This window comes from Equus asinus, chromosome 12, assembly GCF_041296235.1.
Source record: "Equus asinus isolate D_3611 breed Donkey chromosome 12, EquAss-T2T_v2, whole genome shotgun sequence".
NCBI classification, from domain to species: domain Eukaryota; kingdom Metazoa; phylum Chordata; class Mammalia; order Perissodactyla; family Equidae; genus Equus; species Equus asinus.
This window is the reverse complement of record NC_091801.1, coordinates 54389711-54411795: the sequence shown is the minus strand read 5'-3', so window position 1 is coordinate 54411795 and position 22085 is coordinate 54389711. Positions and strand designations below refer to the sequence as shown.

At 36.8% G+C, this 22085-nt stretch overlaps 1 protein-coding gene across 8 annotated transcripts in view; it reads left to right on the top strand.

The window, feature by feature from the left end:
• Positions 1–22085, top strand: part of ANGPT1 (angiopoietin 1) — a 240844-nt gene that overhangs the window by 195648 nt on the left and 23111 nt on the right. For 6 of the 8 annotated variants that reach the window (XM_014855264.3, XM_014855263.3, XM_070481479.1 and 3 more), the window contains exon 7: positions 7672–7838. In XM_014855264.3, coding sequence (XP_014710750.1) covers positions 7672–7838 — 167 coding nt within the window. Of the gene's footprint in view, positions 1–7671; positions 7839–14290; positions 15132–22085 lie in introns of those variants that run through there. The other 2 variants (XM_070481478.1, XM_070481477.1) reach the window with 2 other exon arrangements.

Below are 22085 nucleotides of genomic sequence, written 5' to 3'. Positions count from 1 at the left end.
GCTAGCAAGTTGTTGTTGGCTGTTGACTGAGACCTCCATGTGGCTAGGTTGGGCTTCTCCCAGTACAGTGATCCAAGGTCATCAGACTTCACATGTAGCAGTTAGCATCCTTAAGCACAAAAATAGAAGCTTCCAGGCCTTTTTAGGACGTATTAGACCCAGTAATGGCACAATGTCACTTCCACAACATTCTTTTGGTTAAAGTTGATGACAGGGTCAGTCCAGATTCAACGTGAGAGGAGTACACACGGGTGTGAACTGTGAAGAATGATCCATTGGGGTCTCCAAAATAACAGCAGACATCATCATCATCATCATCATCACCACCATCATCATAGCTAACTTTTTCAATGCTTAATGGGTGACAGCCCCACATAAATTCTCATCTAATTTTTATATCAAATCTATTATCTAATACTGTCTCCATTTTAAAAGGAAACTGAGCAAGTTGGGAGATCAATTTTCCCAAGATAATATAGTAGATGGTTGAAATAATCCACAATCAAATAATCACATAGTCAATGCTTACAATGTTAACTATTAAAATCTGCTGACAAAATGTCAAGGCACAGTAATGGAAGAGGATTTCCATTTATGGACTAATTCTCATATGTTATGTATAAATCTTCTGGACAATTCTTGTCAAATTTTTGACAAATTCCCCTCTCAGAAGGTAGAGAAAAAGATGAAGAGAGATGTTGTACTAGCCTAAGTTCTGTCTTGATATTCTTGTAGAAAATGTGTGAAAACTGTGGTTGGTCAACATTCACAGTCTACCCAATAATAGGTTCATAGTTGGTCAAAAGACACTAAACAAAAGGTTTTAGTAAATAAAGGGAGGTCTCTAGTGCTGTCTCTGTGTCTACAATATTTTTATCAGATACGCTATTGAGTACTCTGTAAGTAAGTTAATGAAGTTTGGAGTTACACAAAGTTGGAACTTTGATGTCTTCAATAAACCGTAAACTCAAGATGGAAAGGTAGGCTAAAGCCAACAAGTGTTTTTTTCACTATTAGCATGAGACTGAATTATTCTTTAATCATGGCTTTTAAGAAGTCTACCCTTCTCCCTTTTTTAAAATAGAAAGACTATCATATTCTAATCAAACTAGAATAATTTATCAGTTGAGGATCGATTCTACAAGGTCAGGAAATGAGATAAGCTCCAAAATTCTGAAACACTTTGGCAAAAAATGAGTCTGATGACTTTTTAAATTTTAACTTAAAAAAATCGTCATATATTACAACTTGGTTAACTTTTACCAAAGCGCAAGGTAGAAAGTGTTTCACTTGTTTCCTCCAGAATTTTTCTTTCACCAAAGACAAAGTGACATGACTCCACAAAGAATGGATGTAGACTCCTTATGCCAATTCTTATGACTCACACCCATTTCTGCTTCCTACATCAGAAGAACTGACTGCTAGAGTATACATCTTTTGGGACGACAAGACCTTTTTGGCATGGACCACTTTCTCCTCAATCTTCACTAATCTGCTATTATACACACTGAGACTCTTTACTTCTTTCTCAGGCACTGAGTACAGACATGGTTTCGTTCCTCATTCCTTTCTGTTTTTCCTCTCTTCTTCCCTTCTTGCTGGTTGCTATCTATGGGCTGCCTCTTGCTTCATATGGTTTCCAGAACAATATGTTAAAATTATGAACACATGAAATTACAAATATAGATTATATATTGTAATTATTATTTTTCAACCTCTCTCAACATGGAAGATTTGCAGTTTATTTGATTCTTAACAGTAGTTGTAAGCCTTCAAAAGTCTTTGACCTGAGCACCTGAGCTTTGTTTTCACTTAAACTTCCTTTAGGAGGAGATTCAGCAAAATCTGGTTTATGGATTTGTAAAGATGTTTGCCAAGAGGAAAGTCCAGAGTGGGCCTTTTTAATGAGGCACTTAAGGAACTACACTAACTCCTTCAAACCATGAGGGTACCATTTAGTGGCCTCTAGCAATAACACTTATCAGCAGTACTTTTGCATATAAAGCCCAATCAAGCTAAGAGTTCCAAATAGTACCCTAGCAGCCTAACTTTATAGAAGGTGGTGACTAATGCCCTGGAGACAACCTGGCTTTGTGTTGAAAACAATTGCCCCCATAAACAGGGCTTCCTATGGACACAAATATGTCAGTCTGGGCACCATACCTTCTGGGAGTTCTGTGTTTCTGGAAAAAATTAAGAGGACATTTTCAATTTTAACATCATCACATTAAAAAGAGAAAAATACATATGAGATTGAAAATATTGAAATAAATCATTCTTTCCATCTTTCTTGGGCTGAGTGTGCCAACATTTAGAGGAGATGCACAATTGAATTGTATATTAAAGCACCTTTGGAAAGCCACAGCGCAGTAACACTGACTTCTTATCTGTTTTCTTTAATCATTTGTACAAAAGGAGATGAAACCCGTAGGACACACGGACTGTGTCTGGTTTCAATTGCTTCAACTATAAAAAGTCAACACTTTCTATGAGCATTATCAGACAAAACAAATAAAGTATCAGAGACAATTATTTTATTAACTTGGAAAAATACAAACTAAAACTGAACATTTCTGTAGATTTTGGCAAAAACTAATGAATATTGGTCTTTCCTCTGTGTTCATTCTTTTAGCACAATTTGGTCTTTAAGGCCAATTTTAAGTAAGCATTAGTGTAGGTTAAATTCTCATGTCTCGGGGCTGGCCCCGTGGCTGAGTGGTTAAGTTCGCGCGCTCCCCTGCAAGCGGCCCAGTGTTTCATTGGTTCGAATCCTGGGCGCGGACATGGCACTGCTCATCAAACCACGCTGAGGCAGCATCCCACATGCCACAACTAGAAGGACCCACAACGAAGAATATACAACTATGTACTGGGGGGCTTTGGGGAGAAAAAGGAAAAAAATAAAATCTTTAAAAAAATTCTAATGTCTCTTTTGCCTTTTAAGATCTAAGGGAGAAATAAAATTGATTAACAATCTATCTGAATTATGATATCAACATCTTTCGTGTGACTGTGAGTGGCATAACTAAACATAGTTTTCATGAAAGGATATAGCATCCTTGGATTTTATTTATCAAGAGATTTTATTTTTATTACTGTTGTTTATTCATTCAGTAAGGACTTGCTGCTTTTTCAGTATCAGCAATAAACTTTTTATGTTTTATTTTTATTTTGGTGTCTGTTACAGACTATTTGGAGTAAAATATAGACCTATGGTAAGCTGTTATGTGTGCAATACGTGTAAACCTATATTTTTTAGATGTGCATTGGCCATCTCTTTATTTCAGCCTGAAAATAAAATGTTTTTCAAAGACAGTTCCATGATACATAATCAAAACTTGCCTCTTAATGTGGAGCTCAGTATGAAGATGAAGTTTTGTGCTTGTATTTTCCCCATGTACCATTGAAATAATTTGATCTGATTAATATATTCTTTCTCATTTCACTTGGAGCAGCTATTTCACGTCATAATTATATGATTCCCCACCTTTGGTACACAGCAGATTCACTTGTGGAAACTTTTATGTGTACAGATCTCTAAGCCCACCCCAGACATAGTGGGTCAGAACCTCCATGTAGGAACCAAGTCATCTATATTTTTAATAAGCTCCACAGCTCTTCCTGATATGCACTCCTAGATGAAAGCAGCTGTCAGGACTATCAATTTAGTAGCATGGGTTTAAGATCTCAAAACTTACCTCTTCTGTAGAACCTAAAACCTATGATATGTAGAGAGAAAGAGATTTTAAAAAGTAGGACCAAGGAGAGTTGAAGGAGACAACTTCTTTTCAGCATTAGGAAGCAAAAGCAAGAATAAGAAAATAGTCTACGTTTTGGTTTATGTCCCAATTGCAACCAGTTGGTTTAAATTTCTTATTTAATAATTAACTTCTTTTAATTACTTATTTAATACTTAATAATAATTAGTTATTTAATAACTAACGTCTTGGATTAAAACGGCTTTTATATAAACAAACATTTGTATAAACAAACACTCAACTTGTCCTAAGAATACATTAGTTCCTCGCATCTGAAAACATTTAAAATAATTGTTTCAGTATTTCCATATTAATTTTCAGGCTAAGACAAGATCCTGGATTATTTTTGTTCCCTTTCTCATACATAGCAGAAAGGAACCTGTTTACCCTCAAGTAACTTACAGTCTTGGGGGAGAGAGGCAAGTAAAATTACTATGTATTGTGATATATCCTCTAACTATAATAACAACAGCAACTAGATTTTTAAGTGCTTCTCGTGCATCAGCAGTGAGCTAAATACTTTAGATATGTTATTTCCTTCTCACAACACTTTGTATGGAAATGACATTTTTAATCCCTGTTTTGCAGATGAAGAAACTGAGGCTCAGAAGTAATGTTGGAGGTTCCACAGCAAATATGTGGCAGGAAAAGGTTTCAAATTGGAGCAGAGAGAGGGAGTAGAAGTTACTTAATCAAAGCCAAGCCTTTGTTCCTAGACATCATATTTGTGGTCTGCCTGATAAACTATCCAATAGACAGTTTACTAATGTGGGAACCCGTGTCCCTTTCTTTCGCTTATTTTTCATCTTTATGATGAAACAGTTGTTTCTGCATCACTGCGCTTAGCTGTTAGAAGGTCTCCTCCCTACACTATCAAACAGCCATTTTGATACATTGTAGCCACAATAGAGCATAATTAGATAGCTTTTGGGGAAGGTGCACGAAGTAGAATTTTGGTTTCTAAAAGCAAATTTCGTTGCTTCCTTTTTAGTTGCTTTTTCCTCTATTTTCAATCAGAAAAAGCAAAGTGTTTAGGAACAGATATTAATCTCCACTTAGAGGGAGGTACAAGCTTGCATGCCAAGATGGGAATGGAGGCTTTTGTAGAAATGACGCTAAGGCTCGTCCATTTGTGAGGCTCCCTGGAGATCACTGCTCTTATCCTGGGGAAGCTGGAGTGTTTTATCCATGAAGCTCTTTCAACAGCATGGAAATATGTGACCTAAAACTTAATGCTTCATCATTCCCAGACTCCTTACTCACATTTAGTATAATTGCTGAATCCCTTCTAACTGATTACACAGAAGAGAGGATCATCAAGTGGTTAGAGGGCGAGTTTTGACACGTCTGAGCCGAAAAAAAATGCAAAGAAAATCCCAGCAGTCTTTTTTTTCTTTCCAGTGGCTGCTCCAACTGAGAATGTGCTAATTCTTTAACGTTAGTCCCCTGTAGCTTTCTCTCTTTGCTTATTCATTGGAGAAGGTAAGCTTCACTCTTCTCCCTACTGTGTAGCACCCGCTGCCATAAGAATATGTAAAATTCTTAGCACATCCTCAATTGCTCTAGAGTTTCCTGCCACTGTGGAACTTTTGCAGCGTGTGACTTGAGCATCTTAGGAACAGAGAGGAAAGTACTGTCTTTGGAACAGTGACTTCAGTGGGTCCTATCTTTGCTCAGAGCTACAGGTAGATAGTCTTCAGAGGGTATGTATCCAGTGCAATCTGGACAAAGGGTGTTCAGTTAACCAACAACTAAGTTAATTTGGGGAATAATTTTAAAAATGTGCCTACATATACTAATACATTTCATTTCAACTTTAAATATTAAAACATACATTCATTTGCCCATTTTTTAAAACATAGAGCCAAAGCCTGGAATTCTGGGTTTGTTGTTCTTTCATAAAACTTTCGCATAATGAGATATATCAGATTTCTAGCTTCCATTTTTTAAACTAGAGCAAGTACGACACATGCAAAGCAACGTAAGTTAAAAATCCTCTAACGTGTTATTTTTCCCAGTCTTTTAGAGTTGTTACAATGCATAATCCAAAGGTGTTTTTTAATGACTATTTTTGAAAAAACCCAAATATTTAAATTAAGTTTTAAAAAAAAACAAAATAAAACAAAGCCTCCTCTTTCCCCACTAATATTTAACTTATTTACTTAATATTATTAGTCTTATTATTATAATGACAGAACTGCCATAAATGGACTTGGGACCAAACACAACTGACCTTTGGTAAGTAACTCCATTGGCAGAGACAGTAGTGCACAAATGTGTTTAATATTTTTGGTATACTCTGGGCATCAATATGTCTTAAAGAAGGAGTGGAGAACACTGATTCATGTGTTAAATTGGTTAACGGAGAGCACAGTTAAGAAGACCTCTACTGTAGTTATAATTCTATGAAGCTGATGTGCATTAAATTTGAAAAGAAACAAAGATTTTCCAAATTCTGTCATCTGTATTGCAAAAATAAGGAATCCTTGATTATTTTAGTACCTCCCTTATACTTCTTAATGTAGATAAAATGAAACCTTTATTAATGAATAGCTGAATTAACCAGAATCTGTTTCCTTCTGAAACATCAGACTATATCCTGTGATTAGCGGAGGTGTGTCTTCCAGATATTAGCACTCACAGGACAGAGGGGCAGCTTGTTCAGATGCAGGTTCGTGGGGCTGGCTCTCAGATGTTTTCATTCAGTGTGGAGCCAGGAATTATTTTTTTTCAACCAGAGCTCCAGTGATTATGATCCAGTTGGGCACTTTAAGAAACACTTCCCTGAGACTCAACCACATTACCTACAACAAAGAATAGTGTTTCACGGCTACTTCTCTGAATACCATTCCTTCTCACGTTCTTCCTTTCTTTTCTTCCTTTTTCTTTGAACTTCAATAAAACATATGGAGGGCCCAGTGTATGCCAACATTCCAGTAGTCTTTGAGGATTCGCATATACTACACGGCATCTGTCCTCAAGGAGCTCGTAGTCTCTTCAGAAAGACAAACACATAGATCAAGAACTACATTGAATTTCAAGCATTTCCAGGGAATACTTTCTGAGGCAATTGTGAATACCCAAAAGTCTAGAATGCCAGTGGTTTCTTAGGGTTCTTTATTTTCCTATCACCAACATTATCAGTTGGTTTTCTTTTGGGGACCACTGTTTCTCCCCATAAAGAAATTATTTTGAACACTTAACAAACATGACCAGGATTGCCTTAAAGAGAACACTGGAGCCATATTGAGATCAGGTGCAGAGCAGCCAGCTAGGTTCACTCACTAGCTCTTCCTTGTCATCCTTCTACCTTGAAATTCAAACCCATGTCAGTGAAGCATTTAAAAGATTATAGTCCCGGATTTACAGGTTTGCTTACTAATATTTAAAACTGAGATTGTTAAAGCTAGAAAGATCAAGGGTCTAGTAATATGTCTGAATTATAATCTGAGCCTAATTTGACTCCTAAATAATAACAATAACAAAAACAATAATAATATTGTTAAATAACTTGTCCAATACTATCCTGATAATATCCATTGGAAAAGGCTTAAATTTTTCATTGTTTAAAATATTCCATTAACTAGTATTATAGAAACATTTTCAAAAGCAAGCTGTGACTGAGAAGCATTTACAGGTTAAACCTATTAATCAGATTCATTTAATCCAAAACATCTCATCCATACAGATTTGGATATCTGGTTTTACTGTAATAAGAATTAGACATAAGCCTCGATGGAGGGAAACATATCAGAAAAGTATTGATTCTGTAATTGAATAAGAGGGTGTAAAAACACGGAAGAAATATCTTTACTTTTAAAGAATGTTTTATTACTATTTACAACAGTTAAACGCTGATCATGAAAAGAGCTTCTTTCTGAAGTAACAACTGCATCTCTATCTTCTTTCACAGGGTTTTGGAAATCCCTCCGGTGAATATTGGCTGGGGAATGAGTTTATTTTTGCCATAACCAGTCAGAGACAGTACACACTAAGAATTGAGTTAATGGACTGGGAAGGAAACAGAGCCTACTCACAGTATGACAGATTCCACATAGGAAACGAAAAGCAAAACTACAGGTAAGTTCTTCTTCTGTGTAGCACTCCACTACCTTGGGTCTAGCCACTTAATAGTTTTAGTGGAAAAATGTGAAAAAAAGAAATTATGAAAGTCATCCATCAAAGTAAAAACGAGTTGTTTGTATAGGCCTATGACAGATACAAAAAGCCTTATAGAGACTCCTTAAAAAATTTAAACTTCAAGTTTCACAGACTTACTGATGTTGGCTCAATTCTAGACAATAGGGAATTTAGTCAAGCACAATATTATTGTTTTTGTTATTGTTACAAAGGTGCAGTGAATTCATACTTATAAAACTGATGACAGAGAACTGACTCAAATTCAGTGGCTTGAAATAAATACTCCATTCCTTCTGTCAAAAGATTTTCTACTTATACTTTCTTTATTAACCTTTCTTAAATTATTATTTTTTCACGTCTTGAAGGTGACAAAAGAGGAGTAAAATTTTATGTTTTTGAATGACTTACATAAAAGGTAAGGTAAATGAGGCTTAATTTAGAATTTTTTGGTAAATAATGTAAAAGGCAAAAACAAACAAATAATGGCATCAATCCACACAATATATCATTGCAGGTATAAAAATAGGCAAACTATCCACTTAATTGTTAACATCTCTGATTTTTTTTTTGATGAGCAGCTTGTACACTAGAAAAAGAAACATTAAGAAATGATGAAGCAAGTAATGTGGTGTGGTAAATTCATTTCACAAACACTTATTTTTTTCCTTCTGTGTTCCAGGAACTCTACTATACACTGATGATTTTGCAGTCAGTGACGAAGTCACTAGTTCCCCAGACCTCACAGTCCAGCTTTGTAACTAACTATGTCACTGAACAATTGATTGGCACTCCTTGAGAACAGGGAATATATTTCAGTTACTTTTATATCACTACTCATTAACGCCATGCCTGGCACATAGCAGGTATTTAATAATTGTATATGTGCCTCAGTTTTCTAATCAGCAAGTTAGAGTTGCAGTGATGTTAAGCTCTCAATATTGTGGCTACTCTACATCCATCACGGAAAACAATCGTGTCCATTATAGGGTTGGCACATTGCTTCAAGCAAAATGCAACGACAGCAACCAAAGACTTCTGTTTTTTTCCAACCTGTGTGGCCCTCTGCTCATAGTTCAACTGTTTCTGCTGCTTATTTGTCTTTTTGAGACATACCATTCTTTAGGAGTTCGAATCTACAACTTTTTCATGAACACGTCTCACGTTATTTTAATGGATCATGTATGGGATTGGATCCTTGGAGACGTAATAATCATTTTCTTAACAAACAATGATGATGTCACCACAATAGAGGATGAGAAATAGATCTAAAGAGCTGATAGTCCCATGGCAGGGAGTGAGAGTGTACATAATGGCAACTCAAGAAACCATAGAAGAGACATTTATAAAATGCAATGGAGTGTAAGAAGAAGTGTTTCCAAGGAGGTCAATATTTTGAGAATTTTATAACAAGAAAAACCACTGTAAAACATCAGGGGTACTCTTATGTAAATGTTTTGACCTGAAACTTGAGACTACATGAAACTTGGCTAACGTAAGACAGCCTGACAATAGGACTAGCAAGTAATTAGTCTAGTCCTTTTCTAGGCTCCTGAAGAATTTGCTTTGGTTCCTTTTCCAAAATGTCTCTCAATTCGTGTGTGTGTATGTGTGTGCACACAGACGTGGTTGCGAGGCTGGAGTGGTATTAGGGGGACAGTGATTGGGCAGGTTTAGGAGGATTGTGGGCATCTGAATTTGGCTTCAGGGTGCGTGGTATGAATGTCATTCTGGCATAGGCATGAGGAAGGAGCATTTACCTCACCTTAGAGTATCCTACTGCCCTCATTGAGCATTTCCCATTCTTTCAACATCTGTGTGATTCCATTCTTCAGCCATATGATGCAGATCTATGAGCAAAACGTTGTCTTCCCAGCTAGAGTGAGGCATACCCTCTGGTATCCCCATTTTTCTTTGTTGAGACAATTGTGAACCTTGAGAATAAGAATTATAAATCTAGAAGGAAACCTATGGTTTTAAAGAAAAGAAAGCTGAGATCCAGAAATATGCAATATTTTGCCCAAGGAGGGAGAAAGACTTAAATACGGGATATTTAACTCCTACCTACCTGGGTGTGATTTTCACTGTACCATGCAGCTGTGATAAAGTTGGTAGTTCTGACCCTCTCTCCTGCCAAGACTCAGCAGAAAACAGGTCTGTAATCATCACTTTCTCATGCAAGTAAATATTAGGATTCATATTGGCATCAAATGGGAAATTAGGACTCATTAAACATAACGCCTGTTCTGGTGAAAGCTTAGTTAAAATAATCACACTATAAAATGGTGTTATTCACTCTCTCAAAGAAAATCAAACACAAGCTTGAAAAGGGAAGCTACACCTTGGTGACTTCCTTCTTCACCTGCATCATCACTCACTCATGTCCAGCACTGTTTCCCCAGGCCCAGTATCATCACATGTGGCCTGAAGTTAGAACTGCAGATGTCCAGCTTTGCCTTCGTGTGTTTTCCTTCCACTCCTTTCTCTTCCCTCTGAATTTGAATACACCATTGTGATAAATCATCAAAAGTATTAATGCCAACGTTTGTATGGTATTTTATAATTTATGAAATGATTTTTAATTTAATCTTTACAATGACTTTTTGAGGTAGGTATTATTAGCTACATTTCAAAGATGAAGAAACTGTGGCTTTGGTCCATTGACTTGCTCAAATTCAGCCAAATTGTAACTAAAATCAAAACCATGGAATTTTTGCTAGATTTTTGCCTTATATTTTTACATTTTCTATATTTTTCTTCTTTCAAATTAAATTCAGAGTTTTTTTAAGACTTTTCTTTTTAAAAATACTCTATTTTAATAGAAATTGTATTCTGAAAACTCTTGCAATAGCTGTGGCCATAATTTATGAATCTAATATTTTTAAAAGAACATCTTTTTTATGCTCTAGACACATATTGATTAAAAGTAAGTGTTGTGAATGGATAGATGAGCTTTCAAATGTACATATATAGCACATATATTTCTTTTATCCTCTAAGGAAATTCCAAATGATTTTCTCAGATAGAAAATAAAATCTACAGAACCCAGGAGAATATAAATATGAAAAAACAATAATGTGAGTGTCATGATAAACACATCATGTGAAACAACACACAATCAACGTGAAATTATTAAATACTTCCTCTAGAGAGGTAGTGTTATCCAGACCCTTGTCATCTAACACCCAGACTATTATAGAGTCTTCTTGCCTCCAGTCCTGATGCTCTCAAGTATATCTTCCGCACTATTGTTGGGATGGTTTTCCTAAAAGACAATCTGACTTGGTCTCTACCCTCCTTCATATATTTCAACAGTGTTCATATATCTACAGGTTAACGTCTTCCACTTAAAATTCCTCATGGCCTGGCCCTACCTACTTATGCAGCTACTGCTATCATACTCTCCCCACAGCCTCACCCAACTAGATACCCCCTCTTTATGATTATGTTCCCAAAACTACTTGCAATTTCCCTAAGCCTTCCATGCCTTTGTTTATGCTATACTCTTACCCTACAAATATAAACCCAAATTTGGATACATCTTCTAAATCTTCAAGATTCTACTTTATCCCAGGGAGTCTTCCCTGATACCTTCTATGGTATGTGCTGTGATGCACTCACCCATAGCCTTCCTTCAGAGCTGAAGCACTCCTTCTCCCACCTCCTAGGAATGTTGGTGGCTAACAGCTTGTAGCCAAGGTCCCCTGATTGGGTATTGCCTGTGGCTGAAGAAAGTCACATCATCTAAGGTCACTGTTCCTTCCTGCAGACAGATTGCATCCAATGACAGGTCAATAAAGGTGTAACGTACCCCTTGCCTCAGTTAAGGACAATTCTGAAGGGCCATCCAAGGTCCAGAGTTCCACTTGAGCTTAGCTGAGATCTTCACTGTGACTGCATATGAGCCAAACTTCTCCCTCTGCTCAGTACCTCTTTCTTCACTTTGCCACAGGGATTGATCCTAAGAACACTTCCCTACACATCTCCCTACAGTGATTTTTGCAGAGAAATGCTTCACCCTCACTCAGGCCAATTTGGATGCTTTGTGCTCTCACAGCTCCATAACGGTCTCTGGATAACTATCCAGTATCCACATTCTATTATAAGTCATTAATAAGTATTTATTGAATAATTGTGTGTAGAGCTTTCCCACTAATTTCTAAGCTTCTAGAGTACAGAAACTATTTGGTCAAGATTCAAGATAGATACCAAACTATTAACTAAAAGTTAATAGCTAATATTTGATGAATATATACTATGCACCAGACACCTTATTCTCATATGAGAGAAATGGTACTGTGCACAAGATCACAAGGACTAATATGAGTAGAAGTCAAGATGTGAGTTTTGATCTCATAACTGCCCCTCATATGGCCATCCCTGATTAAGGGAAATCCATCAGTTAATTTCTAGAATTAAATACACTCAAAGTACATATTCTAAGAGATAAAATATGTTTCCTCTAATCCCATTTCTATCTTTAATAATCTGAATGTGGATGTACATATTTTCTCATCTCTCTGGTTCTCAGTTTTCTGTCATATAAATTAAAGTAGTTGTAAAACTCTTTACAGCTCAAAAATTATTTTCCAAAATAGAATTAATTTTATGCTTGTTTCTTTTTTATTTTATGACCTTTCAGTTCTTTGATAAATGATCAAATTTTTATCTCTCTAATAAATACTTCAATAAGGGTTTCCATCAGTTTAGGGCTTACAGTGACCTTTTACTTCTCATGAAAACTTTGCTGATCCCAATACATAGAATTAAAAAACAAATACACAACGACCACCATGACAACAAATGCTTAAAAAAATAACAGATTATGTGGTGTTGGAGAGATGCTATGATCTACTGGAAAGAGCTCTAGAATAGGAATCAGAAGATATGGGAGATATTAAATAGTGAAGTCTGGCTTCACTATCTATAAAACCGACTTGGTTGTATCAGTCAGTGTTCAGTCAGGGAAACACAGTCATGATGAGTGTTATGAAATTAAGGGATTTGTTATACAAACTACACCCTATACAAATGTGAGATGAGCTGTGGAAGTGAAGGTCTGGAAGGTGAAGGTTGGAAAATCAGAGAAAGTCACTAACACATATGCTTGAAACTTGGTATGGTGGTGAACAAGCCAGAGCTTACGGGGAAATCCAAGAAACCAAGCACGTCCAGCCCCCACAGTGGAACCACAAAGGGGGAGATCTAAGGAAACCTGTTGCTTCAGGGTAGCTGTGTTACCTGGGGGTGTGCAGTTAAACATCTGGTGGTAGGCCTGGAGCTGTTGCCAGCATGGGGAAGGCAAGCTGGGCACAGAGTGGAAGAGAGGACAAGCTGGGAACTGTCCGGTGCTCTACCCATGAATATCGCCATATCTAATGATGGTCTGAGAGTTGGGCCAATGCTTTACTCCCACCTTCCAAATCTCACACACAATCTTCTTTTGGCCAACTCTAACTTGGGACCACACAAGGAAGGAGATTCTGGGAAACATAGATCTCAGATTAACCAAGTTGACAGTAGGACAGTAGGATTAACCAAGTTGCCCAGTATACCTTGGGCAAATCACCTGCTATATTATACCTCAATTTTCTCATTTTTAAGTGGGACTAATCTCCCCTCTCCTACCATAATTGCCATTTTGCTATAGGGATCCAATCAGAAAGAGTATTCAAACATATTTTATATTGGACAAACTTAAATGCCACAAAACTATGAAAGATATTTAGATATTTTTAATTCAATTTTTATCATACCAAGAAACTTATTATTGATTAAATTAATTAAAAATTTAAATTATATTTCTATGTTGAAATCCACCCCCCTCTCTCCCCCCAAAACGTCTTTTATTGGTTGGTATTTATCTATTTATTTCTTTGGATTCTGGACCTAGTCCAGGTTTGCTCATTGCATCTGTGGTCTCTTTAGTCTTTGCCTAAAACAGGCTACACACACCCACCGTTAATATTTTTAAAGAATCCAGGGTCACTTTTCCTCAGAAATGTCTCTTTCTGGGTTTATTTGATTTCTTTCTGATGAGATTCAAATTAAATTTTTTTGACAAGGATGCTATATAAATGATACTGTGTATTTTTCATTTTATCACATCAGAAACGACAAAAGGTCAATTAGTCCCATTATTGGCTGGGCTAAGTTTATTTAATTCGCTTAAGGTTTTGTTTTTGCAATGGAATATGTAGTCTCTTAAAGAAAATTTTTACAAAATATCATAATGTTTAAAACACATAAAGCTGATTTATTTTGGTTGAAGAGTCTGTAGGGACCTATTGCAGTATCCCTTTGCCCTCCCCTTGCTAGTGCCTTAGGCATTTGTTGATCACAGGTTAAAAACCATTGTATTATTTTTTTTCTTTCTTTCATTTTTTTTGAGGAAGATCTGCCCTGAGCTAACATCTGCCAATCCTCCTTTTTGCTGAGGAAGACTAGCCCTGAGCTAACATTCGTGCCCATCTTCCTCTACTTTATATGTGGGACACCTGCCACAGCATGGTTTCATGAGCAGCACCATGTCAGCACCTGCGATCCAATCCGGTGGACCCCAAGCCGCCAACACGGAACATGCGCACTTAACTGCTGCGCCACTGGGCCAGCCCCCGTATTATTATTTTTATAACTAAAAAAGTAAAGATTTACCAATTGGAGATAAATTTAGTTGTACTACTTTCAAGTTTAGAAAGAAAAAGAAAATTATATTAAAAATTTACAGTCTCGTTAGAAAGGCATAGTTTTAGTAAACTTTTTTTTATTGGATCAAGTGATTTTGCATGTTAGTTTTCTCCATTCTTAGTTGGCAGTTTTATCCCTGAAGTTAATTCCTTTATCTTTTTATGGTATTAACTCAATTAGTAAATCCTTTATCACAGATGGTATAATAGCAAGGTTGAAGATAGCCCCTCTTTGAACCAATAGAAAATTTGTATTAGTAAAGTCTGAATGATAATGTTTAACCATTTATAATGTACATCTTATATTACAATTATAATCTAACTATAATATTTATAATGCACTATGTGGGAATATTCTTCATATTTTATTATGTCCGTATTATTTGTTGGGGATGAATGATACCTTCATGGTTGAACTGACTGTGGCTATGTTAAAGCCTTGTTCTGGAAGAGATTCCACATGAAGGGATGAATAGAATATTTGAAACAAAATTTCTAAAAAGAATCTTCACAATAATTTGGCCATTAAATATCTGTTTATACAAAGTTTATTTTTGGCCAAGATCTTTATTGGGAAGCAGTTTGAGGTAATGGGTAAAACATTGTATCGGGAATCAAAAGACAGGAACTCTGGACTTGGATCTGTAGCTACTTTTCTGAATGACCTTGGACGAGTTACTTCACTTTTCCAAGACTCAGGTCCTCAGAATCAAAATGAGGAGGTAAGGAAGAAGTCTTTCCAATTCCAAAATCCTTCTTTTTTATTCAACCATTAAAGTGCTCCCATGTCGTGTGTGCATTTCGAGGACAAAACAAATTAGTGTGGATTGAAAAGAATTCTCTTGAGTCTCCCATGAAAATTTAAACCCTGCATTTTTGTAAGTATTGCAAAACTCGTTTCACTCCTTTTTGTGAAATGTTTTTCATTTCTCTGATCCTCTGAGCTTACATGGTTCTGGCTGGAACTGGTAGCAGATGTGTTGAAATACTGAGAGGAAAGTTATTTTTTACAGCAGTTCTGGACTGATCAAGGTAGAAAAAGATATATAGGGAATCTCTTGGTAGTTTCTACCCTGTTGAATTTTTGGTCTAGGTATGAAACTCAAGGCTTTAAGTAGTTTTGTTTGTATTTTTTCAAATAATTTCTCCAACTTGGGAGATGTATTACTTTTTTTAGACTGTGATTTTCATTGTGGTTACTTCCTAAAACAGAGAAGGAATTGTTTTTATTCAACAAAATTTGTACTTTGTACTTAACGGAGATGAAATACTCAAGAAGAAAAAGGCACGCACTTACAACATACTTTGTATCTTCTTCAGGTCTTCGAAGGGGCAGGAACATCTCTTGACTTTAAGGCCGATTGATGTCAGTCTCTAGAGTCTTGGACTTTTCCAAGCTGACCAAAAAAAATGCCCCAGTGCTGTTAGGTCTAAGGATTCCCAGAGGATTCCTGCTCCAGAATGAGTAATGCTGGGACTCAGAAAACTGCTGTCCTAGAAACTTACAGATTGGCAAATGTATCTAGAATCAGCTAGCGCTGCCTCCAGGAAATAGTCTAGGGAGATGTCCTGCGGTCCCTCTGCTGGGGGTCCTCCTAATGTTGTCCACTACTGAAAAGATGAAGGCTCTATCTTCAATGAATGAAATATTTGTTATTTTCTATTATGTGCTATCCTAGGATAAATTGGTCACAGAAATTTCAGTGCAGTTGTATATGTGTATGTTCACACATATGCATACACATGTGTGATGGAGATAGGGTAAGGGGTGGGTAGTAGAAAAACAGGCAATTATTATGCCATTAACACAGGGAGTTCACTAATAAACACTAGTATGGCATGAATAGGGGACCTTATCAATTTAGTGAGGTTTGGAAAACTTCCAAGGGGTGGGCTAAAAGTGGCAAATTGGAATTAGCTGGAGAAATAGTTCAAAGTTGGAGGTCGAAGAGGTAATAGTATATGCGAAGGCTCAGAAGGGAGACTCAGCATGTCTTGTTAGTGAGCTGCAAGTAGTTAGGTACGGCTTGAGCAAGGAGTGTAAAGGTGTAATGACAAAGCATGATGCTAAGAGCAGAGAGGAGAGCCACACAACTAGTAATATGAGGGCGACTTAGGCCTGGCCCCTAGTGATGGCCTCTGAGGGCAGCCCATCTGAAACGGTCTTCTCTCACACCCAATCAATTTTTTTTTCACTCAATGTTTTGATTATTCTCTTCAATAAATACGAGCAACAACAATGTGCAAGATGCTGTGGGGGAAACAAAACCCACAGAACTCAACCTCTGTCCTTCAAGAGTTTAACCTCTTTGCCAACTTGATTTTCTTTGTTCTTTAAGTCTCAGCGCCATCTGTAGAACTCTGCTTTGTAGACTGAGTAAGGAGCTCCTTCGACGTGCTCTCCCTGTGCGCTGTGCATATCTTTATCAGAGTCCTCATCACACTTGGTTGTACTTGGTTATTGCCTGTTATTAGGCTGCCACCTCTAGGTGGGCAGGGACCTCTCCACAAGTCTTGGCATATGTCTGCAAAGGAAGCACTTTCTAATAAATATATGAAAGATATATAAACAAAGATATTTTTTATCCACTCAACAAACACAGCTGACTACTAAATAGCAATTATTGATCTAGATGCTGGAAATTCAAAGATCAAGAAGTCAAAATTCCTTCCCTCAGAGGTTGATGGTATAGAAAGGCAGCATTTGACAGTAAGATTTTTGATAAAATGCTATGTCCTTTAGTTTCTTGGATTGTTGCTTCGTTGAGATTCATTTGCCTGATCTATTCAACTGTGGGCTCTTCTGTTTGTTTTCTTTACCTGCAAAAGATATGCAAGAAATTCTATGTTGCCCAATGCCAAGAAAATGAAATAAAATGTTAATAAAATAGGTACACAACATACCTTATTTCTAAGGTCAACTGATCCTGGAAAAGGATGCTATGTTGCTGTCACTGGTAAGCAGTTTGTGGATTACAACGACTATGTACTTTGTCTGCAATTTTCTTTTTGGTGAGGAAGATTGGCCTGACCTAACATTTGTGCCAATCTCCCTGTGTTTTGTATGTGGGATGCTGCCACAGCATGGCTTGATTAGTGGTGTGTAGGTCCACACCCAGGATCCGAACCGGTGAACCCTGGGCCACTGAAGCAGAGCACGAGAACTTAACCACTATGCCACCAGGCCATCCAATTTTACATGCAATTTTGAAGGTGCCATTAGGTGACAGTAAACTTTGATTTTATAGAACTCATCATGGGTGAATAACTGAGAGCTTATCAGAAAGTATAAGATTTAGTTAATTATATTTTTTGAGTAAAAATTTCAAAATTGTGAAAATGACGATATAATATATTAATTACCCTGTAACTTATACAATACCTTTTTCTCTCTAGATGACTTATTTCTTTTATAAGAGCCTTTACTCATTTCAACCATAAACATCATAAAACCATTTTTAATAATTATGCGAAGTATCAACATATATCAACATTAAATGCATCAGCTACAAACTGTATGTTGATAGTAGCATTATAAGATTCAACTTTAATATAAATTGAGCATTTACTCCGTGCCAAATAATTTCAAAGTGCTTAGACATGTCTCTTTGGGTGCTAACACCACAAATGCCAATGTTTGTGTTGGTTCTGCTCATTCTCTATTAAAAGAATCAAAGGTGCTGTTTTATTGGGGCCGGCCCGGTGGCACAGTGGTTAAGTGCACACATTCTGCTTCAGCAGCCCGGGGTGTGCCGGTTTGGATCCCGGGTACAGACATGGCACCGCTTGGCAAGTCATGCTGTGGTAGGCGTCCCACATATAAAGTAGAGGAAGATGGGCACAGATGTTAGCTCAGGGCCAGTCTTCCTCAGCAAAAAGAGGAGAATTGGCAGCAGATGTTAGCTGAGGGCTAATCTTCCTCAACAACACAAAAAAAGCAAAGTGCTGTTTTATTACCTGCCTCAGTTAGAAGCTCGACTAAACAGCTGGATAAAAGAAAAATTTTAGCCTTATTAATTTTTAGGCTGCAAATGAAAAGCAACTTTCTGACTCCTTCACACCCTCATTATCAATTCTAGAGAGAATTTTCTAGATCTGAAGATCAGAAGTTATTATATAAGCAATTGGAAGTCACATCATTGTTAGAAAATAATTATTTTTTGTTATTTTTGTGTGTGTGTGTGTGTGAAGAAGATTGTTCCTGAGCTAACAGCTGTGCCAATCTTCCTCCATTTTGTGTGTGGGGTGCCACCACAGAAAGGCTTGATGAGGAGTGTGTAGGTCTGCACCCAGGATACAAACCTGTGAACACCGGGCCACCGAAGTGGAGCACACAAACTTAACCACTATACCACCAGGCTGGCCCTAAAAAAAATAAAAGCAATTATTTTAATAAGTCATGCTTTAAAAATAATAGATGTGATTAAAGATCAAATGAATGGTTTGTACCTGTTTATAATTTGATTTTTAAAGTACATCTTGTGTTCTTAGTACAAGATATAATTCTTCTGCTAAGATTGTATGCTTCTTTACCATCCCCTAACCTAGAAGATACAGTGATGGTTAGAGACATTGTCAGTATTTTCTTGGCTTTTTAAGAAATAATAATTAAATATGTAGTTGTCCAATATTCATAATTATTTTATTTATCTCTTAATTGGATATAGTTTTGCTTTAATCTATGTAACTTTGCTAAACTTACTCTTAAAAGTAATGACAATTCTTTTGAAATCAGAGTCTACATTCATTCATTTATCCAGCCAGCCAGCCATCAAACATTTATCATGTTGCAATTATTTCCCTGGTACTAGTCAGTTGTCTCCAAACTTGAGTGTGCAGATAGACAACTAGGGCGTTTGTTTCAAAGTGTTGCTTTCTGAATCCCACATCCAGAGTTTCTGATCCTCGGATTCAGGACCTAGGTACCTCAGTCCTACCGAGTACAACCAGCTGATGCTGATGCAGAAAAAACACTTTAATGACACTAAAGGGAGACACCATTCTTGCTGGTCTTTGGGGCTAATAGTTTAGGAGAAGGAGGAAGCCACAAGATAGTTGGTATAAAACAAAAGTTTCAGCTGCAGTATGTTTTAGCATGTTTGTCCGTTTTTTGTTTTGTCTTATTTTGTTTTTTTCATCAAAGAATCATGGACCTTTTAAAAAATTTGAGGGCCAGCCCCAGTGACCTAGTGGTTAAGTTCAGCACATTCTGCTTTGGCCACCTGGGTTAAGTTCCCAGGTGCAGACCTACACCACTTGTTGGTGTCCATGCTGTGGTGGTGACTAACATACAAAGATAGAGGAAGATTGGCCACAGATGTTAGCCCAGGGCAAATCTTTCTCACGAAAAAAAAAAAAAAGCTGATGGAGCTATGGATCTTCTCCCTAAATAAATAAACAAACACAAAATTTTGCTTACATTTATGTGTGATTCAACTCCACGGTAAGAACCCTTGGAATTAAGGTATAGCTGGACACTAAAGAAAAGTGGTCAATTTGCCTGGGATTGAGGATGTATGTGGTACGTGGGAGGAGATTGAAGGGGACCAAGAAAGCCTTCATAGAGGAAATATGATTTGTGAAATATGAGCAAGTTTTCATGAGGCAAGTATGGAGGATGCTGGCAGAAGGAGAAAAGTTAGAGAATAGCGAGTATCTTGTACATAGGGGTTCACTGTGCTACAGAAAATGGAGGGCCATATTACATGATGAGGAGTTTGGGCTTTATCTTATACTAATTCTAGAGAGAAATAAGCCCACTGATGATTTTGGTCAACAGAAGAATCTGCTTATGCACGCTGGAGCCTTATTTGCAGAACTTATAGCGACACATTGTCCAAGTACAACAAGAGAAAGTATTTCCTCTTTGCAAAAAAACCTCAGATAATACCCCTCAATGGTTTTCAACATTCTACTCACCCTTTCCTCTCCCTTTGTCTTCCCTTAGGCGATGCTGGAAAGAAAAGTTTCTTGCTGCTTTTTAAGCAGAAATAAAAATGAGAACAAACCTACCTCCCTTGAACTTGTTTATACTAAAAAGTCACCAATTTTGATCACAAGTTTTACAAGGTCCTGACTTAATTTTTGCTAAAAAAGCAAACCCATAAACTCTCTGAGGTGGCTCTTGGCCTGGTCTTTCAGGCACCAGAAGAGGGTCCAGTCAGTGAGGCATTCACTCGGAGCTGACTCCATCAGCCACATTTGACGCCAAGGGAATTGAAATATGTTTAAGGGACAGCTTGTGTTTTTCAGTTTAGTTTTTAGGGGTCTTCGTGCCATGTAGTTCATTTTGGCACTCAATGTTTTTATTTATGTATTCTTAGAAGAGAAGAGGAATACGGGAACACTTCATTTTATTTTGAATGAAAAACAGAATCACTACAGTATGTATTTCTGAACTTGGGAAGTATGGTTTCATTGTCACAGATTTCATGAAAATAGCTTTTTTTTTTTTAATGTACAGGATAGAGTGTACTCTCCCAGCACTATGCAAAGGCACTCAGAGATAACGGTGTGTGAGTTCGCTGTTTTCTTTGGAGGAAGAATTTATCGTGAGTTTTGAACATATTCGGTCTTCATCTCATTGAGAAACACTGAGAACTGTATTTTACTGGAGTTTTAAAACAGGAGTCACTGGGAACAATGTTCCCCTGTGTCAAGAGCTTGAGAAGACGTGGGTGGTTGATAACCTCATTTTTATCGAAGTTCTGCATTATATTAATATTTGTAAGATAAGGGAGAGACATTAAAATGTATATTATGAAAAATTAAATAGATGAAAAATTAGCGTGCAATTTATGCATGTATAATAAAAGCTAATATATAAAACAATCACACTAGAAAATAAATGAAACTGGATTTTCCGAAGTTTCTCATTATTTGGGCTAAAGTTTTCTGTAACTCTAGAAATTTATCTTTCTTAATCACAGCACAGATTCCCGTGACCCTTGCTATCTCAACCATTTTTCACCCTTGCATGTCTTCCACTAAACATGTTCAAAGGTAAATAACATATCTACCTCAGGGCTTCTAAGGTGTAAGAAACTAGTGAGACAATGTATTCCTTCTTAGCATAATTCTTAGGTTAATATACATAAATTCTGGTGATTCCCCAGCGATCCAATTCCATCTGAGAACAAATGACACCAATTAAGGAAGATGGAATGTGATAAAGAAAGCTTTCAGGAAGTAGCGATGAGAATTAAAGGATAGGTTGGCATGAGTGATCTTTTTGGGAATTTTTCTTGGTATCAATTATGGGTAAAGAAAGGAAAAAACATATGCTGGATTCAGGCAATAAAGCACCTTATTATATGGCAACAAAACATAGGATTTGCAAAAGATTGGAATTTTAGTTTATTAAAGAATAAACATTTGAGTTAAAGACTTATTATTGAGGCACCTGAGTTCAAAATAAAGTAGATCTTAAACTATGCTGTTAGTCAGCAAAGCAACTCTTTGGTTTCTTATGCTATGTACTTAGTATCCTGTTTGCTCTTTATAA